At 44.5% G+C, this 23,852-nt stretch overlaps 1 protein-coding gene across 1 annotated transcript in view; it reads left to right on the plus strand.

Annotated features, from left to right (window-relative positions):
* STARD7 (StAR related lipid transfer domain containing 7) overlaps positions 1-23,852 on the plus strand; it is a 193,604-nt gene that overhangs the window by 13,489 nt on the left and 156,263 nt on the right. Inside the window, exon 2 of the mRNA XM_069214420.1 lies at positions 17,068-17,524. Coding sequence (XP_069070521.1) covers positions 17,088-17,524 — 437 coding nt within the window. The 5' untranslated portion in view covers positions 17,068-17,087. The remainder of the gene's footprint in view (positions 1-17,067; positions 17,525-23,852) is intronic.

Below are 23,852 nucleotides of genomic sequence, written 5' to 3' on the forward strand. Positions count from 1 at the left end.
TAAATGCACTGGAAGTAATATTTCCCCATATGGGACCTGAGGATAAGCATAGAATATTAATTCTGTGCTTGCCATTTGGGATGGTTCCCACAGTAGATAACTGCAATACTTGGGACATGGTATTTGCCACGCTCTATACTACCGCACTCAGTACACAGACACTTGCCAATTTACCGGAAGTGTTGAAACAAATTAAAGATGATTACGGGGCTGCCCGACCCTAGACCTTGGGATGCAACTTACGGGTAATTTTGCCACTGTATCTTCAATTATATTAAGTAGCCTTAAAAGGAAAGCAGTTGCACTACCAGTGCGCATGCGGCTCCATGGCGTTTGTCCACAGGATCAAGAACGTGAGCTGCCAAATATTGTCGCAGAGACCTACACTAGTACTGGGCGAGATAGTCTGGGAGCCAGACCCACAAAACCACAGTTACAAGGTAAATCTAATAAAGATTCTACCAAGCAAGCACCTGAGGGTTCTAAAAAAACCGCTGGGATATAAAACAACAAACACCTAAAAAAAAAGAAAGGAGAGAATCTCCGTACTCTGAGACCCCTCAGAATAGATACAATCTCAGAAATAGAGATAATATTAAAACGCCTGACAGATATCAATATACTGATATACGCCAATCTAGTTCCTTTCAGGACTCACCGGAAAAACAGTGAGAGATGTGGGCGGTCAGAGCGAAGAACTGAGTACGTGAAACCAAGACAGGAATCGCAAAGCTCTACAGAGGTTTTTGTTAAAAAGGAATAGAAACTTCCCCAATACAAAACACAATTTAAAAAGAAAAAAGTGGCAGCAGTTGTGATTCGTCATGCCACTCAAGAAGAGGGCTCTATTGAAGAAGAAGACGTCGGCACTAGCTCTGCTAGACAGCACAGTAGAGGTCACAATAGTTCACCGGAATCTTCAAGAGCATCTGGAGGTGATAGCAGCTGATGACTTCTTACAAGTTGAAACTGCGGACATGCGTGTCTCCACGCCTGATACGTTAGTTTGTACATCCTTACAGTTAGGAGACATTCAACGCACAATTGAGGCAATCTTTTGGGATAGCGTCGTAAACATATATGATATTCTACTAGACGAAAGGGATTGGCTACTTGAATTTGTCCGTATTTGCCCATATGGGGAGGAGGTTATCAAACCATCTTTCTCACCTCTTGTTCCCAATGAGCTCACAGAATTCTACGCCATTGATTGATTGGGCAGTGGCGCAGGCACCCACGTTATATCGCAACTACTACGCAGGGTGGGATAAAGATTCCCCCTATCACGTAATTCCAAATAAAATTCAACCCCAACCTCAAACCCAGTACCCAATAAAACATGATGCTAAAGCACCTGTGAGGGAAATCCTCACACAACTAGATTACCAGGGCGTAATCGAACCCTGTGTCTCACCAATGAATAATCAGTTATTCCCTGTAGCTAAACTGGACCATTCATACAGAATAGACACTTAAACAGTCATACACGCGCATATGCTACACAAACCTCTCATAACACAGCACTTTTGAACAACATAGTGCGCAAAAAATACAAAACAACATTGGATATTTCAAATGGTATTTTCTGCCACGACATAGCGCCTGAGAGTAGAGACTTAACAAGTTTCAGCGCAGTAGGCTCTCAGAAAACAATTCTGTTGTTTACCACAGGGGTATAAGAACAGTCCAGGACTGTTTGCGGCTTGTGTAACTTCAATATTGCACAACATTGACCCGGAAGCATTGTCCTATGTAGATGATATCTACCTTATGGACGATGAATTACTGTAACATCTAAAATGGGTAGCCCACATTATTGTGGGATTTGCCGAATGCGGCTATAAATTTAATGGGAAAAAAAAATAGCCTTCCTTAACTTCCTGTTTCTGGGATACGAATTATCAAGTGAAGGAAAGAGCCTAGCGCCACAATTCTTAGAAAAATGCAGACAGTTGCAACCTCCAAATACCATTAAGAAAAAAACTCCAATCCCTATTGGGTTTTCTAAATGTTGGCAGAACATACATTCCAGATTACGCGTCACAAATGAAACCTTTCTATGACTTAATACGTCCTGACTTGTCCAGTAAATTCTGGACAGTCAAACACACACGGATTCTCAGAGCATTACAACAAGAGATGCTTGCAGCACAACACCTACATGCAAGGGCCAATAAAAAACATCTTATCAGAGTCATTGCTGGTGCCATTGGTTTCACCTATGTAACATTCAATGAGGGTGAGAGAGTCCTGATTGCATACAAATCAAAGTTGTACTCCACAGCAGAACAATGTTTTGTTCCACTGAGAAAATTCTCACTGCTGTTCACAAGGCAGTCATTAAGGAAAGACCACTAGCCCAGGGGAAACACGTTATTGTTGTATCTCCAATCCCAGTCCTTGAGGCTGTTACCAAAGCCAGTATTCCAAACACAAAAGCATTACATTCATGTTGGATCCAATGGGCAATGTCTCTGACAGCCACTGATGCAGACTATGGCCCTCATAAGGTCATTGGTGGTAAAAACCGCCTACCGCCGCAGGGACGGCTGCCAAAAGACCGTCGCCGTGGCTAACATCCGTCCACCAGATTATGTCCACAGCCGGATTTCCACCACAAGAAAGGTGGAAATCCGGCTGTGGTCATGCTGGCGGACAGTGTCAAGGTGCTGCTGCTACCACCAACAGCGCCACGCCAGGAGACGCCGCCAGCTGTATGATGAGAAATAATACAGTCCGGCGGTATTGTGATGGTGCTAGCAGTGCCCCGTCCCGTCCCCTGCCTGAAGACCCCCATGGATCCAGGTTAGTCAGGTTTGCAACAGGGGAGCGGTGGTGGGGGATGTTGTGTGTGTGTGCATGAATGGGAGTGTATGTGTAGTGTTGTTTGCATGCGTGTATGCATGTGCAGGGATGTGGAATTCCTATCGCCCGACGCCCGGGACATCTTGTTTGGGGTCAAGGACAACAAGTTTTTATGTTTACTTTGTCCTTGGGACAAGTAGGCCCAACCCCCTGCAGCACAAACCCATTGGCTGCCTGTTTACAGAGAGTGGAACTCTCTACAGTTGAGGTAATGTGTTTCCAAAAGATAATGCTGTTCGAACTTGTATTTATGGTTCATTATTTGAAAACCTTCATTATTAGGGTGAGTGCTGTAAATAAATGTTTTAAGGTCACACTTCACTACTGACGTTGGTTCCAGTACAAATAAAAAAAACGTGTATACACATGTTTGAAAAGTTTAGGCTAAGTATAATGCTCCCAGAATGCTCTCTGATTAGATGCAAATGAGGTGTCATTTAGTAAAATGTTTTGATGCATGCTAGTATTTCCCAAAAATATTTCTAATGGAAAATCAGTGTAACCATTTTCAACACGATTATGGGAAGCATGAAAATAAACAAACACTGACAAAGCCAACTGATCTGACATATTTTTATAAGTCTTTTAGTTTCATCAATGCGTGTCTTGTTTTGACATGGCTTTTGTAACACTTTATTGTTGTGGGAGCTACCAGGCCCTCAACATTGTAACAAATACTGGCAACAAAAAAAAAAAAAACGTTTTTGAACTCTAAAAGCGCACGTTGCCACCAGTGGCATAACAAAGGTCTGGAGAGGGGGCTCCTCCATGTTCTTTGCAAAGGGGCACCCTCCAGTTTCGTTACGTCACTGATTGCCACTGTAGTTCCTGACACTGAACAAAACTACTTTGTGTGCCAATATGCTCCTTGTGGAAGAGAAGAATGCGATCACTCACAGTAAAGCCAGCCGAAAGAGAGAGAAATAGAAGTTTAATAAAAACAAAATGTCTTTAACACCAGACCTAATTAGGGACCAAGACCCACATGTAGGTAGCTTTTTGCATGTCGCAAACAGCGACTTTCGCTGTTTGCGACGTGCAAAAAGCACATTGCGGTGCACAAACCCAGTTTTGCGATTCGGTAACCTGGTTACCGAATCGCAAAACGGGTTTGCGACTCGCAATTAGGAAGGGGTGTTCCCTTCTTAATTGCGACTCACAGTGCAATGTAGGATTGTTTTGCGAACGCGGGCGCAAACCAATCGCAGTTTGCACCCATTTCAAATGGGTGCTAACACTTTCACAAAAGGGAAGGGGTCCCCCTGGGACCCCTTCCCCATTGTGAATGTCACTGTAAACATTTTTTCAGAGCAGGCAGTGGTCTGCAGGACCACTGCCTGCTCTGAAAAAATGAAACGAAAACGTTTCATTTTTCGTTTTTGTAATGCATCTCGTTTTCCTTTAAGGAAAACGGGCTGCATTAAAAAAAAAAAAAAAAAAAACTGCTTTATTGAAAAGCAGTCACAGACATGGTGGTCTGCTGTCTCCAGCAGGCCACCATCCCTGTGAGGCCGCCATTCGCAAGGGGGTCGCAAATTGCGACCCACCTCATGATTATTCATGAGGTGTGCATTTGCAAAGCCCTTGCGAATCACGGATTGTGTCAGGGACACCATCCTACATTCGGATTTGCGACTCGCAATTTGCGGGTCGCAAATCTGAACCTACCTACATGTGGCCCCAAATTCTTAAAGAAAGTCACAAAAGTGCACCCATGGTATATGTCGTACCCCTATAAAATATTTGTGAACTGTATTTTAGCATGGGTAAATACGTATGTGTAGATTTGCTTATGTGAAAATCTATTGAGCATTTGCAAGTTCATTTTCCCTCCAGCCACTTTCTTCCCAATCCTGGAAGAAGTTCTAATTCTGCCATTGTCAGGAGTAAATGTCCAACCTTTCTTATTATGGGAAAATATTAGAGAGAAGCTGGTGAAGATCTTTAAAACATGCAGGTTAGTAGGTCTGCAGACTCAAAGGCATTCCAGCCCTGGAACTATTGCTTACTGCTTCCTCCAGCCCCAGTATGCAGATCTGCAGAAAGGTGGAAAAATAAGGAAATTGCTACAGTAGGGATTGAAACTGCAAGTATTCAAGCCCTACTATGGTAGTAGCCCTGGCATAATCAGAGAGGCTATTATCAGAGCTCTTACATAATGAGATTGCTGCCATAATTAGGTGCCACACTACATGGCACCAAAGGGACAAGTAGATCTTTTTACAGGACAAGTAGATTTGAGAAGCAACCTGTCCCGTGGACAAGTAGATATTTTAATAAATTCCACACCCCTGATGTGTGAGAATGCGTGTAAGTATGGATAATTTGAATGCGTGTCAGTGTGAATGTGGTGCAGATGTGTGCATGAATGGATGCATGTGTGTATAAATGCGCGTATGGCTGTATGAGTGGGTGTGTATATGCATGGTGCATGTCTGCGTTTTTGTATGGTGGGGTTAGGAGATTGGAAGGGGGGAGCGTGGATGGAGGAGGAGGCGGGGGCGTCTGTGGAGTTGTTGGGTGGAGCGTGCCTCCTGGAAGGAATTCCCTGTCACTTATAGGGCCTACTGCCATGGTTGTCGTGGTGTTACGAACGCCACAAAAACCATGGCGGTAGGCAGGGTCAAAATGCCTGAGGCGGTACAATAGCGGCTGCCGGGCTGGAGATTCTTCTCTCCAGCCCTGTGGCTGCTACCACCATTGCGTTCGGAGTGGTACATTAGCGGGTTGGCTACAGCCAACCCGCCAATGTCATAATGTGGTGGTATGTAATGCCAGCCTGTTGGCGGTACTGCTGCCACACTACCACCGACCGCCGGGGTCATAATGACCCACTATATTTTTGACCCAAAGTTACAACCTCAAGAATTCTTGCATTATGAACTAGAATACCCAGTTCCGGCAAACACATTGCCTATTGATCAATATCAAAGAGTCACGTACACCAGTGGCTCAGCACAACCTGCAATAGGCACAAAGCATCAATACTCCACTGCTTGCGCAGTCGTAAGCGGCTGTATGGAGTGTAATAAGTTCTATCCACAACATACTTTCACGCAAACCCTAGGGGATTGCACTGCATAACTAGTAGAGTTAAAGGCTCTAGTGATGGCACTGGAACATATGGATCTTGCACAGCTAACATTGATTGTCTGTGATTAGTACTATTGTGTCCAGTCCTTCAACGAATATGTGCATTACTGGGGCCAGAATGGGTTCAGAGATTCCAAAGGTAACACCATCAAACACAGACTCCTATGAGGGGAAAGTAGTGGATCTGAAGGAAACGCTACCAAATGTCCATGGACACCAGCGCGTTGGAATACACGTTGCTGGGAATACAGTGGTTGATGAAGCAGCCAAATCAGGAGTAGCTATGGCTTCCGTTGCTGCAGTAACTCGTTCTGGAACAAAAACGGACAATGAGATATGGGCTGCCATAAAAGCCACAGCTGAAGGCACGCACTTAGCAAAAGCATTTCCTGCTAAATATTCCTACCGGGTGAGAGGCTTCCTTGACGCCAAAGTGAAAATATCAGGCATGGGAGTTCGGATGATTCCCAATGAAGACCAGAATTGATTAAAGCAGTGCATGAGGGGATTACCTCTGCCCATTCTGGTGTGGCGTCTACAATACCATTGTTGCAAGCTTGTTATTGGTGGCCAGATCTATACAAACAGACCAAGCAGTATGTACTTTGCTGTGATATCTGCCAACACATTAAGGTGGTCCACTGTCAAACTCCCTCTGCCGACACCCCTTGCAATTTCTAACAAACCATTACAATGTGTTTATTTGAACCATTGTGGTCCCCTAACTCCTCACACTGCATACAAATACATCTTAGTTGCTGCTGACTTCTCCTGATTTCTGTGGGTGTGGCCACAATGCTAGGCTGACGCTTGGACTGTTATTAAAGACTTGCTAGTCTTTATCGGCACATATGCAGTTGTGGCTTTCCACTCTGACCAGGGCCCTGCTTTCGTCTCAAGGGCATTCAGGGACACCATGGCTTTGTTAGGGGTCCAACTCCATTACTCGTCTCCATTTCATCCCGAGGGAAATAGTGTTGTGGAGCGATGAAACTGAGATCTAAAGCAATCCTTAACAGCCAGAGTATTAGGTATGGGTCGTAGTTGGCTTAATCACCTGTATAGAGTCCAGAGAGCACTTAATAATCTGCCTAGAATGTCCCTGGGGGGGGGTTTGTACTTACATTTCAGTTCCAAGCAGGCACTTGATGTTCCAGATCTTGATGATTCTGGCGTGGAGGTAGCAAAAAACCCTTTTGACATAAATGAGCGTGTCACTGTCTTGCAGGAATTACAACAGTTCCGTGACAACAACGCTTCTGCCAATGCTGCCTCCATAGGGATTAAGGATGTACCAATAACATCTACTGGCTGGATTCCAAAGGTTAGGGATCTAGTACGTGAAAAAGTTGCTGTGAAAAAGGAGTTAAGTCCTTCCTATTGTGCACCGGTTCCAGAACTGTCATTCTACGACTGCTGCTTGGTTCTAAAGAAAACCGCTTTGTCTCCATCGACAATGTCAAGTTATACCATGTGGCGATTATGCACAGCAGACCAAGAGGAACAACCAGTAGTACCAGAATCCCTCTCACTACTGGTCAAGATGTCCCTTTACAAGTTTTGAGCAGCAACGCTGACACCTCTCTGAGCTTGGGGAGAGTGGAAAATGATCTTGCATTGGTTCCACTAACATCTATTACAATAACACGGAAATTGCTGATCGATGTGACTCAACTTCTACACAAATGGATGGCGTCATTTACAGTGAACCACCATGGGGGATTCCTACCAGTTCTCCTCCATCAAATTCGGCTCCAGTTTTTGCACAAACTGCTTCTTGATACTTAGCTGACATCAATGACACCTTTTTGAACTAATTTGCCTCTTCTGCATCTCAACTCTGAAAAACACATAAGCTGATAAATTGGCTTAAACAAATTACTTTATTTTCCGATGGAACTATCTTTGGCTTTCTTTGACTGTATTTACTTTCCTTCATTGGATTGGCTTTGTTATTACTTTCTTTCTATTAAAACATGGTCATTACCTTCCTGAACGATCAACACTTGAACTGGTGGATGAGATCCTAAAACACAATTTTTCTTCTCCCAAGATCCGCAGAGACTTGTCTTTCATTAACATTTCCGCTATACCAATTCCTGATGGGATGGTTTGGGATAAAGTCACATTTGATATATACGGCCCGACGGAGGTCATTCAAATACCATATGTGTTTAAACTTTCTATGAATGATGGAATAATACCCAGAGTTGTTTCGGATGACTGGGATGCGAAAACAGTTGATTCTATGGTGACTGAGTTGCAGTATTTTACTGTATTTGAAAGTGAGGGTGTTTATAAATCCAAAGAAAATGATGGTGACATGTTTTGCTATAATTATTATGGACACCATTTAATTTACAGAGCAAGTACCCCAAAGACTATTTTTAATTATACACAATGGGAACATTGTCCAACTCCACCATAAGGGAGTTCTAAAACATATCCTGAAAAGTTTGCATATTTTTCTGGGCACTATATTAAAAATGCTGCGTCATATTATTTCAAATTGCCATAGATGGAAAATGTACATATATTATTGACAGATGCAAAATGAATTTATTTGGATTCCTTAGTTTCCCGGTTTGCTATAGAAGGCTATGAATATTGGTTGAAGTCGATTGACTTAAAGTGTGTGGGGAACCAAAAATTGGCAAATAAGTGTAAAGGCAGCTTTATTTAGAGCATGCCTGATACCTGTTCAAATGATATTTTTAAAGGAAACTGTACAAAAGACAAGTTGTTTAGGCTTAGCAAAAATTAAGGAGTTGAATGCGCCATCCTGCTCCTGCAAAGTTTTACAAATGGCAAAAGTATATAAATGCACCTGAAGATCAGTTCGATGAATGGGTCCAAAACGGCACATTTAATGCTTCACATTCACCTCATGGTGGGTGGTTATTGTGGCCAGTAGATACCAATGGGTGTTATAAATGTTTTGTAAACTCCACTGGGGGTTTTTGAACAAGTAGGCCTGACCCTTGCTATGTGTCATCTGAACATGCAGGTATGGTAACAACACATAGTGTAGGGAAACTATGCCAGCAATGGTTGAAGAGTTCCTCACTAGATGCTTTTAGAGAACACCTCAGTCTCCTGTCGAATAACACTGACTTACAGGATTTCCTGTTGGACCACAGGAAACAACGCAGAAAGCGCTTCCTATATGCAGTCTATAATCAAATTTGGAAGCTTTCTCAACAAGAAGCTGCTGCCCGGTTAAGGCAAATAGATAGGAAAACTTACAGAAGGTATTAGCTGTAGTAGATAGATAATGGGATTAATACCCTGTCTAACCTAAACTTCACCTTAAACAATATTGTTTCTTCTGCAATAGACATAGTACAAAGCGACATGTCCTCTTTAGACCACAGACAGAGTCAACTGAGGTCCATTGTGCAGTTAGATTGGACACTACAAACACTGAAGGCAGGTAGAGTTCCCTGGCAACACGTTAGCGCAAGGGACATATTTTCCACATTTAATTTGACGCAACAATAACAACTAATGGGAAAAAAAAGAAGCGACTTATGTCCTGTTAAATATTGAAAAAATTAGAAAAGTTGCCTTTTACTGTGGCTGAAATACTATCTGCTGAGTGGTTAATACATGGGGTCATTAATCTGCCTACTTCAATTCACATCCTGGTTAAAACACATTCCAGTGGGCAGATATGAAAGGCTAGGAGATAGTTACATCCACGAGGTGTGGGAGCTACCCTTCTCGTACAAATGTCTCAGTGGCATGAAAGAGGTCTTTCTAAGCAGTAGTGAATATGAGACTTCGGTCAGCCATTCGATGGTTTGTAAACAGCTGTCCTTGCACAGGGCATGTAACACGTCAGCAGTGAACTTGGCTTGTCATCTGAAGGGAGTCCCAGTCCCCTTGATTAGACCTGCGTTCCAGGTGCTCTCGAATGGCAGCTATGTTCTTGTCAATAGTGAGAGCTATTGTGGGATGCGAGCCAGAATAATTTGTCGTTTCGGTCTCCAAAATTGTTACATGCTGCAGGAATGTACTTTTTCCTCCTATATGACAGAGGGAAGTAGCTGAGATTTAGCACCATATCGCTACTTCAAATGGGAATTTTGACAAGTTGAGCAGACTCCAGGATTGATTGTTTCAAAAACATGTGGCGCTTACACCTGCACGCGAGACCTATGCGCTTCAGGTTTGGAGGTCATCGGCAAAGATACAGTGCCATTTAAGTACTAACGTTATGAGACACTGTGGTGAACTCGTGGGATGGATGTTTAATGAGTCCAGTACTACTGGAATCACAAATTTCTTTAAGGCTGTTAGTATTTACGGGAGGTTTCCGATAAATTTGGCTATAATCTGTGGCATTTTGCTATTGCTACTTTTTCTGCGCAATGGATGTCCCGCTGCAACAAGGAAGTGAAAGCGCTTGCAACAGCGCAGCTGTGTCGTGATCGCATAATGCAGTACTTTGGAGTAACACTTCTAGAGAAATTGGAGTATGACTGGTCTCTGTCATTCAGACTGGTTTTGCATTGTGTGCAGCCCGTGTTTCGGTGCCTCTGGTGATCCTTTGAATGTGCACTGAAAGTTTGCCTTTCTACGTAGCGCTTGCTCTCATTGGACAATGATCTGTTGATGTTCTCTCTGAGGGCTCATTACCACACATGCGCGTTGAGGGTGCGTTTGCTACGAGAAGCTGTTTGAGTTGCCCTTTGTGGATCATGCAGCTTTAAACTCATTTTTGGGCACACCATGGAATGCTGCTGCCTTGGCTGGAGCTCTGGCTTTGGAACATGAATGCTCCTTGGTTTTCCTTGGCAATGAACTTCCTACTTTACCACCTGCCGAAGTGAAGATTTCCTGTCTTCAATTGTCCCGGATTCAGTTGGCTATTTTAAAAATTACTCTGACTTTTGAAATTCGGCTTTTCCTGATGCCACAATTAACATTTTAAATTGTCCTTTTGGTACATGCTCACAAGTTTTTAACTTGTCATCATTGACATTCCCATATATATATATATATATATATATATATATATATATATATATATATATATATATATATATATATATATGCCTTAGGTTGAATTTTAGTAGCTTTTATACATAATTAAGGCTTTGAACCACCTTGGAGTCGGCAAGGGGAGTGTGTTGTGTAGCCATTTTAGCTACATTTTTAGACACGTTATTTTACCAATCTAGGCCTGCTGCTGTGCACTTTAGCCTAGATATGTTTTATTCTAGCCTCGTTATAATATTTTAACAATAGGCACATTTGCGGTCTTGTTTTATTTTCTCTATCAAGCTGTTCTTTGCCTAGGCCAGCACTGCGTCCTTAAACAAGACATTTCGTTCAATCTGTGCTTTTCTCAAGGCTGCAGTAAGATAGGTTGCCGGCAGAAGTGGTACGCTTTGTCTCCAGTGTTCACAGAAACATACACACTCTTACGTGGGGATCCTTTCTTGGAACATCAGCCCTTTTATTATAAAAACCACTACTTTGACCCATGCCCATTAGAGGGAGATTCCAGCCAGATGACCACGACTGTATGCCGATTGCTGAGTGCTTTGCTGCATCTGCTTATGTAGACTACAAGCCTCTTGCTCAGGTATGAGGGATGATGTCTTCCCAGGGGGAACCTGAAGGGCAGAAGTAGAGCTTAACATGCAGTTCTCTAGTATAACCTAGGTAGGAGCTATCCTTCACAATCTTCGTGACAAAGTGGTAGCTTTATTTTTGTGTTTTATTCTCCTTGTCACAGTTTTAATCTTGTTGTGCTTCATCGTCTTAGTTATTGCCATACATGCTTTATTATCTAAAATACAGTCGCTTCAATAAAACCTTATTGAACTATACTCTGCCTCTGATTGTCCTTGCATACGTGAGACTAATGTAACTGAGAGAAACAGATGCGATCTGAGTGACCACGATTCCCCTGAGGAGTCATTTATGTCATGCACCGGGTTGCCCGATCATCCTTGCTCTGGGGTGGAGATAAGGCACTGCTGGTTAGCCGGAACAAACCCGGATTAGGCCGACAGATGTCACATTATGTGGGATCAGACCCAGTCCCCTGCAATACAAATGATTCTAATGGCTGAATCCAGTAGTCTCATTAGGATAATGAGAACCTATGCGACAATATCATCTTCTGTTCCTGTTTTTATCTGTTATCTATCATTGTGATCATTATATCACCCTGCTATTTTAAGCCCTTATGTTTGGCCTCAAGGGGTTATCCCATTATGCTTCGTCTTGAGTGTTTACAATTCCTGATACTCCCATTGTCATGCTAGGATGACTTGTAAAGCCCTCTGGTGCTTAAAGGCATGGTTTGCGCTACGTGAATTTATTAATAAATACATAAAGTTGAAGAACTGCAGTTGCATAAGAGCATTTAGCATACCATGGTGCCAGTGAGGTGGCAATTTCCCCTCAGTCTTGTATCTCCGTCTTCAGTTGATGGTGGGCTTGAAGAGCGTTAGGAGTCTAGGGTCTCTGGGAATTGAAATATTCAAGTGTTGTTAAATGTTTAATTGAGGGAGAGTTTTCATTGCCTTTTTTGAAAGCTGGAATATATGGTAGGGAAGAGATGGAGGGTGCTCCACAACTGGAGCCCTGCAACTTCATGGTGGTATGTTGGTGTGGTTCATATGTATGTGTGTGAATGTGCTGACACTTAAAGCGCAAACCCAGCTCACAAGCAACAAACGCTGCACACTAGCAAGAACCTACTGAATGATAAGTTGTGTATTTGGCAAGCAACAGGTAAGTTGTAATCTTTTATGTTGTAATCCTTCTTGAAGTGATATGTCTCTTATGTTCTGAGGGAGCAGCAGAGTAGGAGCTGTTGTGATGTCAATGGAGATACTGTTCCAGATTGCCAGTAGGAGAAGGCCTTACTTCCTTTTTAAGATCAAGACTGCATGTGCATCCGCTCGCCCATGCGTCTTGCTTGCAAGACTGTGTTAACAAAAAGGGCTTGGAGCCCGCCTGTTGCTTCCTATTTGTTGCCTTGCATGGCACTCTTCTTTATAGCCTTGTAATTGGTCTCTGCTGACTAAGCATCATTTCTGTTCCTTTCTGTGGAGCAGTGAGCAGGCACTGATTGATTCAACTTAATCAGTGCCCGTCTGCTTCGACCATTGTGCTAGAGGTGCTATTTTATTATTTTTATTAACATCTAGTCCCCTGCAAACAGAAGACATGTGACTGGGAAAAACATGCCCAGCAGGACAAACAAAATTCCAGAGTGTTTTTATAATGTAGTTAACTCTTTATTTTGCCAAGACTTCTTTTCTCCCTTTGCACTCTTGTTTTAGTTTTTGCTCGTGGGCGCGAGCTGTTCTCAAACGATGACGATGACCTTCAAAGGGACGTTGTTTTGTTTGAGTGTGTAATTTCCCAAATTATGCATCTGACATAGACTTCTAGCTGCAGATTCCTTACCTTTTGAATTTCAACCCAAAAGGCATGCAGGGTTCACTAACTGCAATGGTAGGCTGGTGGAAGAAAACATTTTCTTTCATAAGGTGTCAAGCCCCTTGGATTTCCTATCTGGGGGTGGGAGGGCTGCACGGAACGCGCCATGGGAAGTTGAGGCTTGACTACCAGGCTCTCAGTGGTGGGGTGTTGGGTGAGGAAACTAGGATCACCCAAGCAGGGTGATGGCGGTGGGCAATTTTCCTTTTTACAGAAGCCCCTGTGTTGGGCTTGGACCAACTCCCAGAAGGACAATCAGTCAGTGCTTAATTAAAGGGCAAAAGGGAGTTGGATGAGGAAGCCTCAGGCTGAAGCACTTCTGTCAAGAGGTTAGTGTTGACTTCCACGGAGGGTCGCTCGAGGTCAAGGTCATCGGCAGCCCTCTTCACCACTATTGTGTAAAATGCCCCTCTCTGTAGCCACGGTAGGGGTAGAGAGCAAGACAGTATTTGGAAATGTGACTGAGAGGAAGAAGACTTGGGCCTCCTGGAGTGATCCTGCGACCTTCTCTATCAGAAAAGAGACCTGCTAGGAGTCTCACTAACTGACGTCGACCGCCGGGACGCCAGCAGCGCTAGACACCGCTCCCTCAAAGCTTTCGGTGCCCTGACCCTGCAGTCCAAGCACAAATTTGAGTCGTGGTCGCACTCAATACACCATAGGCACACCAAGTACAGGTCCATTACTGATATGGTGTGGTGACAGGCACCACATAGCTTAAACTCTACCTTCCTTGATGCCATTCTCGACCACAGGTCAAAAAAAGGCTGTCAAAAAGAGAGGGGTAGGACTTCTCCAGATCAGTGCTAACTGGCACGGAAAGAAAAGAACGGACATCTGCGGGCCTCTGCGATACCTATATAGGTGACCGCGATGTCACTTCCAGCGCCAACAAGACCATGTGGAACCCAACAAAGCCACACAACGGCACGCAGGGATACTGCTCATGCAAACGTTTCCAGATCCACTCTGATGCCTGGGAAATTCATATATAAGTAATCTGCAGTTACATATAGTCTCAACCAGATAATACATTACCGAAGGTAAGTAACTTGTTCTTTAACACGTAAACGGGCAGTACACCCTAATCCACCCCACTCCAACCCAATACTCCGAATCTAATCTACTCCACACCAATCCAATCCAACCCAGTTCAATCCTTCCTACAACAATCCATCCACCACACTCCAATCCTCCCAATCCACCCCACACCAATCCACCCAAGTCAATCATCCCCAATCCAAGCTGACACAGTCTAGTCCCCCAATCTAATCTGCCCCACCTAGTCCACCCTATCCAACCTACCTTGCCCCAATCCAACTCACTGCACCCCTGACTAATCCACCCTACTTCATTCCACCCCACTCCAATCCACCCACTCAATCCAATTTTCCCCACACTAATCCTATCCACTCCAATCCAATACATTGCACCCACTCCAGTCCACCTCCCCCAAGATAGTCCACCCCAATTCAGGCCACCCCACCGTAGTCTAATCCACCCCACTTCCATCCATCCCACACTTATCTAATCCACCCCACTCCATCCCACCCAATTAAGTTCATCCTGCTCCAGTCCACCCCACTCCAATACACCCATCGTTCAAATTCAGCCCACCCCATTTCAATTGAACCCACTCCATTGCAGTTCATCCCAACCTCCTCCAGTCCTGTCCACACCACTCCAATCCACCCTTTCAAATCCATTCCACCCAATTCTATTACAGTTCACCCTAATCCAATCCATCACTTCCACTTAAATCCAATCCACCTTAATGCACTCCAGCCCAATCCTATCCACTCCAATCCCCCCGTCCAATCCACCACACTCCAGCTCCAATCCAGTCTTCCCCATTCAAACTCCAATCCACCCCACTCCATCTACATTCTAGTCTACCCCACTCTACTCCAGTCCACCCCTCCTTCTACTGCAGTCAATCCCCCCAATTCTACCCCAGTCCACCTCAACTAATCTAATCCACCCAACCTCAATTCAATCCACCCTGCTCCTATGCAGTCTACCCCACTCCACTCCAGTCCAGTCCAAAACAGTACACCCTACCCCACTCCAGAACAATGTAACCCACCTCACTTGACATACTCCACCCACTTCAATTTACCCCATTCTAATCTAGACCAGTTAAACCCACCCAATCCACCCAACCCCAGTCCTATCACTTCAATCCACTCACCCTAGTCTAATCTAATCCACCTATCCGCTCCAACCCAATTTACCATATCCTAATCCAATCCACCTCACCCCATTTCAATCCACCCCTCGCGCCAATCCAGCTCACCCAGTCCATCCCTCTGTACTCCAATCCAGTCCACCCCACTCCAGTCTAATCCATCCCACTCCAATCCACCCATCATTCAAATTCAGCCCACCCCATACCAATTTAACCCAACCTCCTCCAGTCCTGTCCACCCCACCCTACTCACCAATTCAAATCCCTTCCACACAATTCACGTACAGCCCACTTCGGCCCAATCCAATCCACTCACCTCTCTCCAGACCCCCTCATCCCACTCTAGGCCATCGCACTCCAATCCAATTCACCTTCATGCACTCCACTCCAGTCCAGACCTATCAACTCCAATCCATCCCCCTCCAGTACATTCCAACCCACTCCACCCCATTATGCACCACTCCACTCTACAACACTGCACTCTACCACACTCTGTTATTCAACCACTGAATTCTACTTGCCTCTATTCTACTCTACAGCACTCTACTCCCCCTACTCCACTTTACAACATTCCACACTACTTATATTTAGCCAGGCTGAGCAGCAACTACACTAGTGTACAACATGGCGAAAACACATTGCCAAAGCCAACAGCTTGTGTATAGGCCAGACCTATTGACTTTGCCAATGCTTGTTTTGTAAGAGAGATTTCATTGCGTTTCCCTCAGTTTGTCTCCTATTCAGTCACTTCAGTTGAAGTATGTAATCAGCCCTAGTTCTATGTTTATGTCCTCATGTTTCCTAGATTGTTTATTCTCTTCATAAATATTGATGTCTTTATGGCACCCTCAACACCCCTCCAGTGCATACATGTTTAGATTTCCAAGCTCTTTTGTAGGACTCATTGTGGGACCTGCACTGTCACTAGTGTTTTGGCTTTCGGTTATAAGTCATTATGGTTTGTTTTCTGAAATAGGACCTCCAGAAATGGCTACAGTACTCCAGAGCTGCACTACCCAACCTTATTGACACATGGAAATGCCTGTTCTTTTTCCATAATAGATTTTATTTTCCCCTTGTCTCCAGCTCGATTCTGCAACACTGATTTAATTTCTTAGTTTGTTTTTATAAAAAAAGGTGAGGTCTTGTGTTCTCCTACGCTCAGTTATGTGTGTCCTACTCTGATGTCATGCTACAAAGGATTGTGACGTCATCGCTATTTCAGTGTTTTCAGCACTTCAAGGACAGATCTGTCTTTTGAAACGACCCAGCAGCTCCCTGCTGGGTTTGAATCCCTAATAATGGGAGGGGGGTGGGATGGGGCAACAAAATACGACTCTTTCACCTATCCAATGGGGAAACAAGGTGTGAGTCTATTTATGCTTTGTGTCCTTGTATATATAATTAAGTTCTGTCCGAAATGGTTTCTTATATCCCTGTTTGTCTTGTTGCAGAGTGGACAGCTGGTGCAGAAATGTGGCACTCCCTGCAGAGGACACCTCCAGCAGGTTTCTATTCATATTACATTAACCCGGCCCGCTTTGTCCCTCGGGCTGGCACACGTACTGAGGCTAGGGATTTCAGGCAGCCAGGAACCCCTATGGCAAGTGGATTCCAGTGGGTTCTCAGCTGGTTCCAGATGCATTCGTCCCAAGGACCTCGGCAGAAAAAGAGCCTTCTATCTCTACTCGCCAGCCACTGTAGTTACGTCACTGGGCAGCGGATACGAAGGGCCCAGCAGATTGGGCAACTCTACAGCAACATCTACTCTGAACGGTCCCGCTGGAGTCTTATCAGCTGCTTGTGGCGCAGATTCCGTGGGCGTCAGGGTGGAGCTTGCAAGCTGATGGCTGCCTTGACAGGGGTCTTCATGTGGGAAGAGGAAAGAGTGAAGATGGAGGAGATTCAGAGGTAATGCTGCTAGTTTCTCCTGGGTCACTAAGACAGACCCACTTTCTGTCTCTATACGTGTCTCTGCTTGGGGTAGAATGTTTCTGGTTTCTACACATTGGCTAAGGTCGGTGATTCACTCACGAGGGTAAAAGGGTGCTAGCTGCGATTCTTTAGAGTGAAATAACTATAGCCTGTACCCATAGTTGTTGGAATAGTGGGTCATGCTTTTGGGAATAGGGATACGGTTATACTTTCTTCAGTAATATACCTGTATTTGACTATTGCAGTATAGCTGTGATCGCTGAGGAGCACTACCAGTCGATTGAACGGTTACATTATCATGTAGATGTTTTGTATAGAATTACCAGATATACTAGATATGCACACATTTTGATTGGTGTTTGCTTCTCTGTTATTAAAGAATGGTCAGAGGGGTAATGTTTGGTTCCTGGGTGTTTTTTAATGAAGGGTTATGCAGGGGTGCCAAATGGTTCAATTTCAGGTGCTTCTGATCTACTTGGTCATCCTCAGTATGGAATCACTAAAGCGTTGGTACCATTTTGTGAAAATTCGGGAGTGCAAAGACCGATTACAAAAAACGGATAAATGGAAAACCCTGTGGTTTAATAATAGAAAGTAGCCATGTTATACTCCTTTTGTCTTTAGCTCTACAATTTACTGCTTAAAACTTAGCAAATACAGGTTTTGGGAAGAGTGTGACATTAGACATGTCTCAGAATGGCCCCCTCACAAAACCATCTCCCCTTTTACAAAGCCGCCACTAACAACCATACATTGAGAATTAATTTTAAGTACGTTATGGGATAGTGGTTTGCAGTAGTATCACTTGCTTGTAATGGAGCCTCTCCATTCCTGGATAGTGAAAGCGCTAAAAGGAAGGCATTAACCAGGTACCCTAATTTTGGTAGCACCCTGAGTATAGTAACCGTGTACATGCTTCCTTTATGGAGCGATAAAATGCTACTAACTGGTACCTATCTTGTGTGCACAAAGTAACTTGCAGAAATCCTCCCAAACGGTAAGGTGAAGATGCAAAGCACTTACCTAGCCATACGCGTTTTACTGAGTTTTGAAGGTGGTTGATGCAACAGAAATGTTCCTTATTGTGGCACCTCACTTACAAACTACTGTCGGCCATTTTTGCCATTAAGAGCATTACTGCGGGGAAAGAAAACATAATACCTTCATCCCGATACCAGTTTAAAAACTGTACAAAAGCTACCTTGTGGGTTTTCTATGCTATCTTGTAAATTGCAGATAAAAATTGAAGTTTTTTTCCTTCATTTGCAGGCTTCAGTTTTTCAATCAAAACCTGCTTCTGGAGATTCACTCTCCAGCAAAAGGCACCATTATCTCTATCATTACAACATCATTTTTATTATTTGGGAGCAAGCAAAATATCTTCCCCCTCTTCCTGGTATGTTCCTGAGTTCTTCTCAGTCCTAGACCCCTAGAGTACATTAAACATGAACATCAATAGTTGACTGCAGCTGAGGCCTGGATTCTGAGATCATATGTGGCACTGATTCCACTACCTGAAACCCATATGAATAAGCCCCTCTTAGCCTATGCTAGAGTTTGGGTCCATCCAAGATAACCACTTCCGGTGGCCATGTGTTTTTCAAATGTTTGCACATCTATTTAAAAGACAAATCACCAAAAGCATTTGTGGTGTACAGCATTACCATCTCAAACCTCTGACATTAAATTATTCAGTTAATGCATCTTTACGTAGTACCTTGAGATAATAGTTACTCATCTTGAATGGAAATATCTTTTGCCAATTTGTATTGTAAATCTGAAGTCCACAAAGTGGTTAATACTACATTGTGCATACCGTTCATATCACACAAAAGGTTGAATTTTCTGTGAATTATGCTTACCATCATGGTAATTAACTTCAATATCCAGACCTGCTATTGTCCTACAGACAACAATCTTCAGTTTCATGCTGCAGGCTTTCAGTTTTTTTGAGGAGGGAGAGGGGCGTGGTGGCGGTCCATCTTCAAGTATAGCTTTCCAATCCTTCCTAAATCTTCTGTGTTTTTCGCACCAAATTTCCAGAGTAATGAGGAAGAATAGCTATAATTACATGTCTTGGTGCTTTTATTCAACAAATTGGACCTGTGAAATATGAAAAATATTTTACTGGTCTCTGGAATATGTGTTTTTCATCATCAAATGACAGCCCCAGAACCACTACACAGAAGCTTACTATTGCCAGGGGATCTAGGATCATGTAGCAATGGAGAACAAAATTATATGGCACAATTATCTAAATTATAGAGTAAGAAAAGGAAAATACTGTAGCATTATGCTGCACATTTTCTGGCAATATGTTTTGATCCATTTGACCTAGGAATCAATTTTTTTTTTTAAATATGCAAATAATGCAGAAGATTGTGCTAAGTGTGGTAAATCCATAATTATGTGGTAAATGCCATAACCACCGCATCAGATAATTCCACTAGCCTTGTCCTTTGTTTTATGAAAAATGTATCCATGAAAGGTAATCAACACCTAAACGTTCTAATTTCATTAAGTGACCACTATTACCTGCAGGTTGAAGAGATTCGCTTCTCCCTATTACAGACAGAATGTATTTTTAACAAAGTAATGTTTTTTTCAAATTCTCCATTCCTAATTAGATAATTATGTACTATTTTCTATTTAACGGAGACAACCCAAACAGTATCGTCCAGCATTTCACTTACTTTTTTCAATAATTGTTTTCTGTTTGGAAATAAATCCTTTCAAGCAACCTAGACCAAAATTATCATGGTATATGGTCATGTAGTGCCATCGCAGCAATATGACATTTGCACACTGCTTTGCCTTCAGCCTTGTGGTTTACCATGTCATTAAGCCCCTTGATGATAATATTCAACGTCAAGTAAGATGCCCATCGCAGTGCACGGATGGGGGAAGGGAGGTGGCCTTGGTGCAGGGCCTGGCTCCCTAATTTATTTATTTACTGCAGTATCCTCGATAGAAAATGCTTTCAGTTTTCCACATCGATTCCATCAAGAAGGCATTCAGAATGTTAGCACTCCAGCTGCTTATTAGTGTGCTGTAAGCTGCTTATCACCAGGGAGTTAACTGGCAGTCTGCCGCTGGTGTCAAAAGTGTATGTTTCAGTCTATATGTCAGAATATTTTATTGCAGTAGAAGAGAAAGATATTTGACAACGTACTTAAACGTGAACTTTTTTCCCAACAACACTAACCATGATTTATATGACCGAATGAACTCCTAATTTCTTTCTTTCTAAATTAAATGTTTTTAAGTGTTTTTTTAAATATTTTTTTTAACCATTTTGATTCAATCAAGATGGCTCCAGGTGTGCCACATTTTTGTCATAAGTAAGGTTTTCTGATGGATACAACTACCTGTGGATTCCTCACTCACTGAATTTTCCCCCTGCGCCAGCTTCCGACGGAAATTTTCTTCCTAGCTTCTGCACGTCGAAGAGGACGTCACAATTGCCCACGCGACGCTGTCTGATGTCATACAGGCAATAAGAGGTCCTTGACGACGTCAGTTCCCTTTTTTGCGTGCCTTCAAACAACGGTTATTCTTCGAGGGAGCTACTGTACGTAGTTACAGTTACTGTTTCTTTCTTCGAGAGAAAAAATGTCTCAGCGAAAGTCGGGATTTAAGCCCTGCAGGGAGTGCGGAGGCAAGATGTCGGTGACGGACCCACATGTAGACTGCTTGTGGCGTCTCAGTTCCGACCACGACGTGGAGAAATGTGACTCCTGTCAACGTATGAACCCGAAGGCGTTGAAGGAGCGCGAGGCAAAACTCTTTTTGGCGAAATCCCAAAAAGAAGGAGAAGTGGCATCTGCGCAAATCTTCATCGCCCAGGTCCTACCGACGCCACTGTGACTCCCGGCGCCACTGTGACTCCCGGCGCCACTGTGACTCCCGGCGCCACTGTGAATCTCGGCGCCAGTCGAGTAGGGAGCGGTCACGCTCGAGGTCGCCTTCGGTTCGGCGCCGAAAGACATGGGAGGTTAGTCCCACCATCACACCTCAGCGGCAGACGCCTCCTGCTTCACTGACTTCATCGGCTTCGCCGACTTCGCCGACTTCGCCTATGACTCCACCATCTGTTTTTGAGGTTCCTCAACGTCAGGAGTTCTCACCGGCTTCTCAGACGCCGGGGCCAGCGCTGTTGTCACCTCGTGCTCAGGCTCCACAGTATCTGGCGGTATGGAGCCAGGTGCTGACAGTTCCGCATTTTTAAATGCGATGTTTGCCATTTTCCAACAAATGGCTCCAGGTGGTGGACGGGCTGGTACTTCGGGGCCGTTGGCCTTTAATATGGGTGCTCCGGCTCCTTTACGTCCGGCACCTTTCATGCCCTTCCTTCCTTTGGGAGGTGTTGGTTCGGCGCCGGTGTCTTTGGCGTCAACTTCCAGCCTGCGACACCGAGTAGATCTGCTGTTCCGGCGCCGGAGAGTTCTCCTGTTCATCCTTTGCCTCGGTCGGCGCCAAAGAAGTCCAAGGTGCCAATAGATCTGGTGTCAGGTGGCTCGGAGGATCGGCGCCAAGCATCGACGTCGGCTGACGCTCTGTCGACACCAAGGATTGAAGCCAGACTACATTCAAGGAGGCTTGCTCTTCGCCTCCTTGAGGAGCAAGAGTATAGGAAGCAGGCCCTGGAGAAAGGGGAAATTGAAGAACCTCTGGGAGATCTCCAGGGTTTGGATACGGCAAGTGGTTTAGACACCTCTCCAGAGTGGGACTTAACATCTCCTGGAGAATATACAGAGGAGGTTGCTTCATTCCACTCTAATAATAAAAGCAGCTGACATTTTGGACCTTCCCTTGCCGGTGTCTGAATCTAAGCCCAATATTTTGACGGAGGTGTTACATCCTGCTTCCACAGTTGCAGAGCCACTTCTGCCATTCAATGAGGCTCTGTTGGACCCAATTTTAGAGATATGGAAAAAGTCTGTGTCATCTTCGGCTGTTAATAGATCAGTGGCACGCAGATATCGTGTGACTCCTGCGGATCCAGGTTTTTTGTCTAGGCACCCGACTCCAGAGAGCCTGGTTGTGCAGGCTTCATGTTCATCTCGCACTGCCCCAGGCTCTTTTCCGGGGGTGCCTTCTGACAGGGACTCAAAAAAGATGGACCAGTCTTCCAAGAAAGCGTTTTCATCTTGCAGTATGGCTCTCAAGTCTACTAATGCCCAATGCATTTTGGGCAGGGACATCTACGCCCTTATGGAAGAGAGAAAGTCGTCCCATTCGGAGGTGTCTCAGGAGGTGTTGAGCTTGGTTTCGGATGCTCAGGCTGTGGCAACCCAAGTAATTCAGTCGGGGCTGGACACTACTGATTCTGTGGCCAGAGCTATGGGCACTACCGTTGCTACAAGGAGACAGGCCTGGCTTCGTTCTTCTGGATTGTCATCTGATGTCCAGTCAGCCCTGCTGGATCTTCCCTTTGATGGGGATAAACTGTTTGGATCCAAGGCGGACTCAGCCCTTGAAAGATTTAAGGAGAGTAGGGCCACAGCAAAATCATTTAGGCTTGCAAGCCTCCTCTTCTGCTTCTTCTAGACTGTTCAGAAGATTTAGGGGGTTTGGCTGTGGCTCATCCTCATCCTTTCGAGGCAGATTTCAGCAGCAGGCCGCCACTGCCCTCCCCTATAGGTCATACAGGGTGAGGGTTAGGGTCCGAACCAGAGGAGCCGCCCAGCAGCACTCTGCCTCTTCCTCTGGAGGGGTGCAGCATGGGAAGCAGCCTTAGTCATCCACCAATTCCTTTACATACCACTCCTGTATGGGGGAGGTTAATGAACTTTCTCCACATGTGGGAGGCAATAACATCGGACTCCTGGGTTACCTGTATTGTGGGGAAAGGCTATGCCCTTCCCTTTCAGGAGTTTCCACCCCCATCCAGCCCATCCTACTGTTCAGAAGAGCACCTCCTGTTACTAGAACAGGAGCTTCTAGTCCTCCTTTCAAAGGGTGCAGTGGAGTTGGTTCCAGAGCAGGAGAGGGGTCAGGGTTGTTACTCAAGATACTTCCTGATCCTCAAGAAGGATGGTCAGTTGAGACCAATCCTGGACCTGATAATTTTGAATTGGTACCTCAGACAGGAAAAGTTCAAAATGCTGACCCTAGCTCAGGTACTTTTGGCGTTGAACGAAGGAGATTGGGTGGTGTCTGTCGACTTGCAGGATGCTTACTTTCATATCCCGATACTCAAGTCGTGCAGGAAGTATCTCCGGTTTGTGGTGGGATTGCAACGCTATCAGTTTGCGGTCCTTCCGTTTGGTCTTACTTCAGCACCTCGAGTCTTCACGAAGGT

Source organism: Pleurodeles waltl, chromosome 11 (genome assembly GCF_031143425.1).
Source record: "Pleurodeles waltl isolate 20211129_DDA chromosome 11, aPleWal1.hap1.20221129, whole genome shotgun sequence".
Classification (NCBI taxonomy): domain Eukaryota; kingdom Metazoa; phylum Chordata; class Amphibia; order Caudata; family Salamandridae; genus Pleurodeles; species Pleurodeles waltl.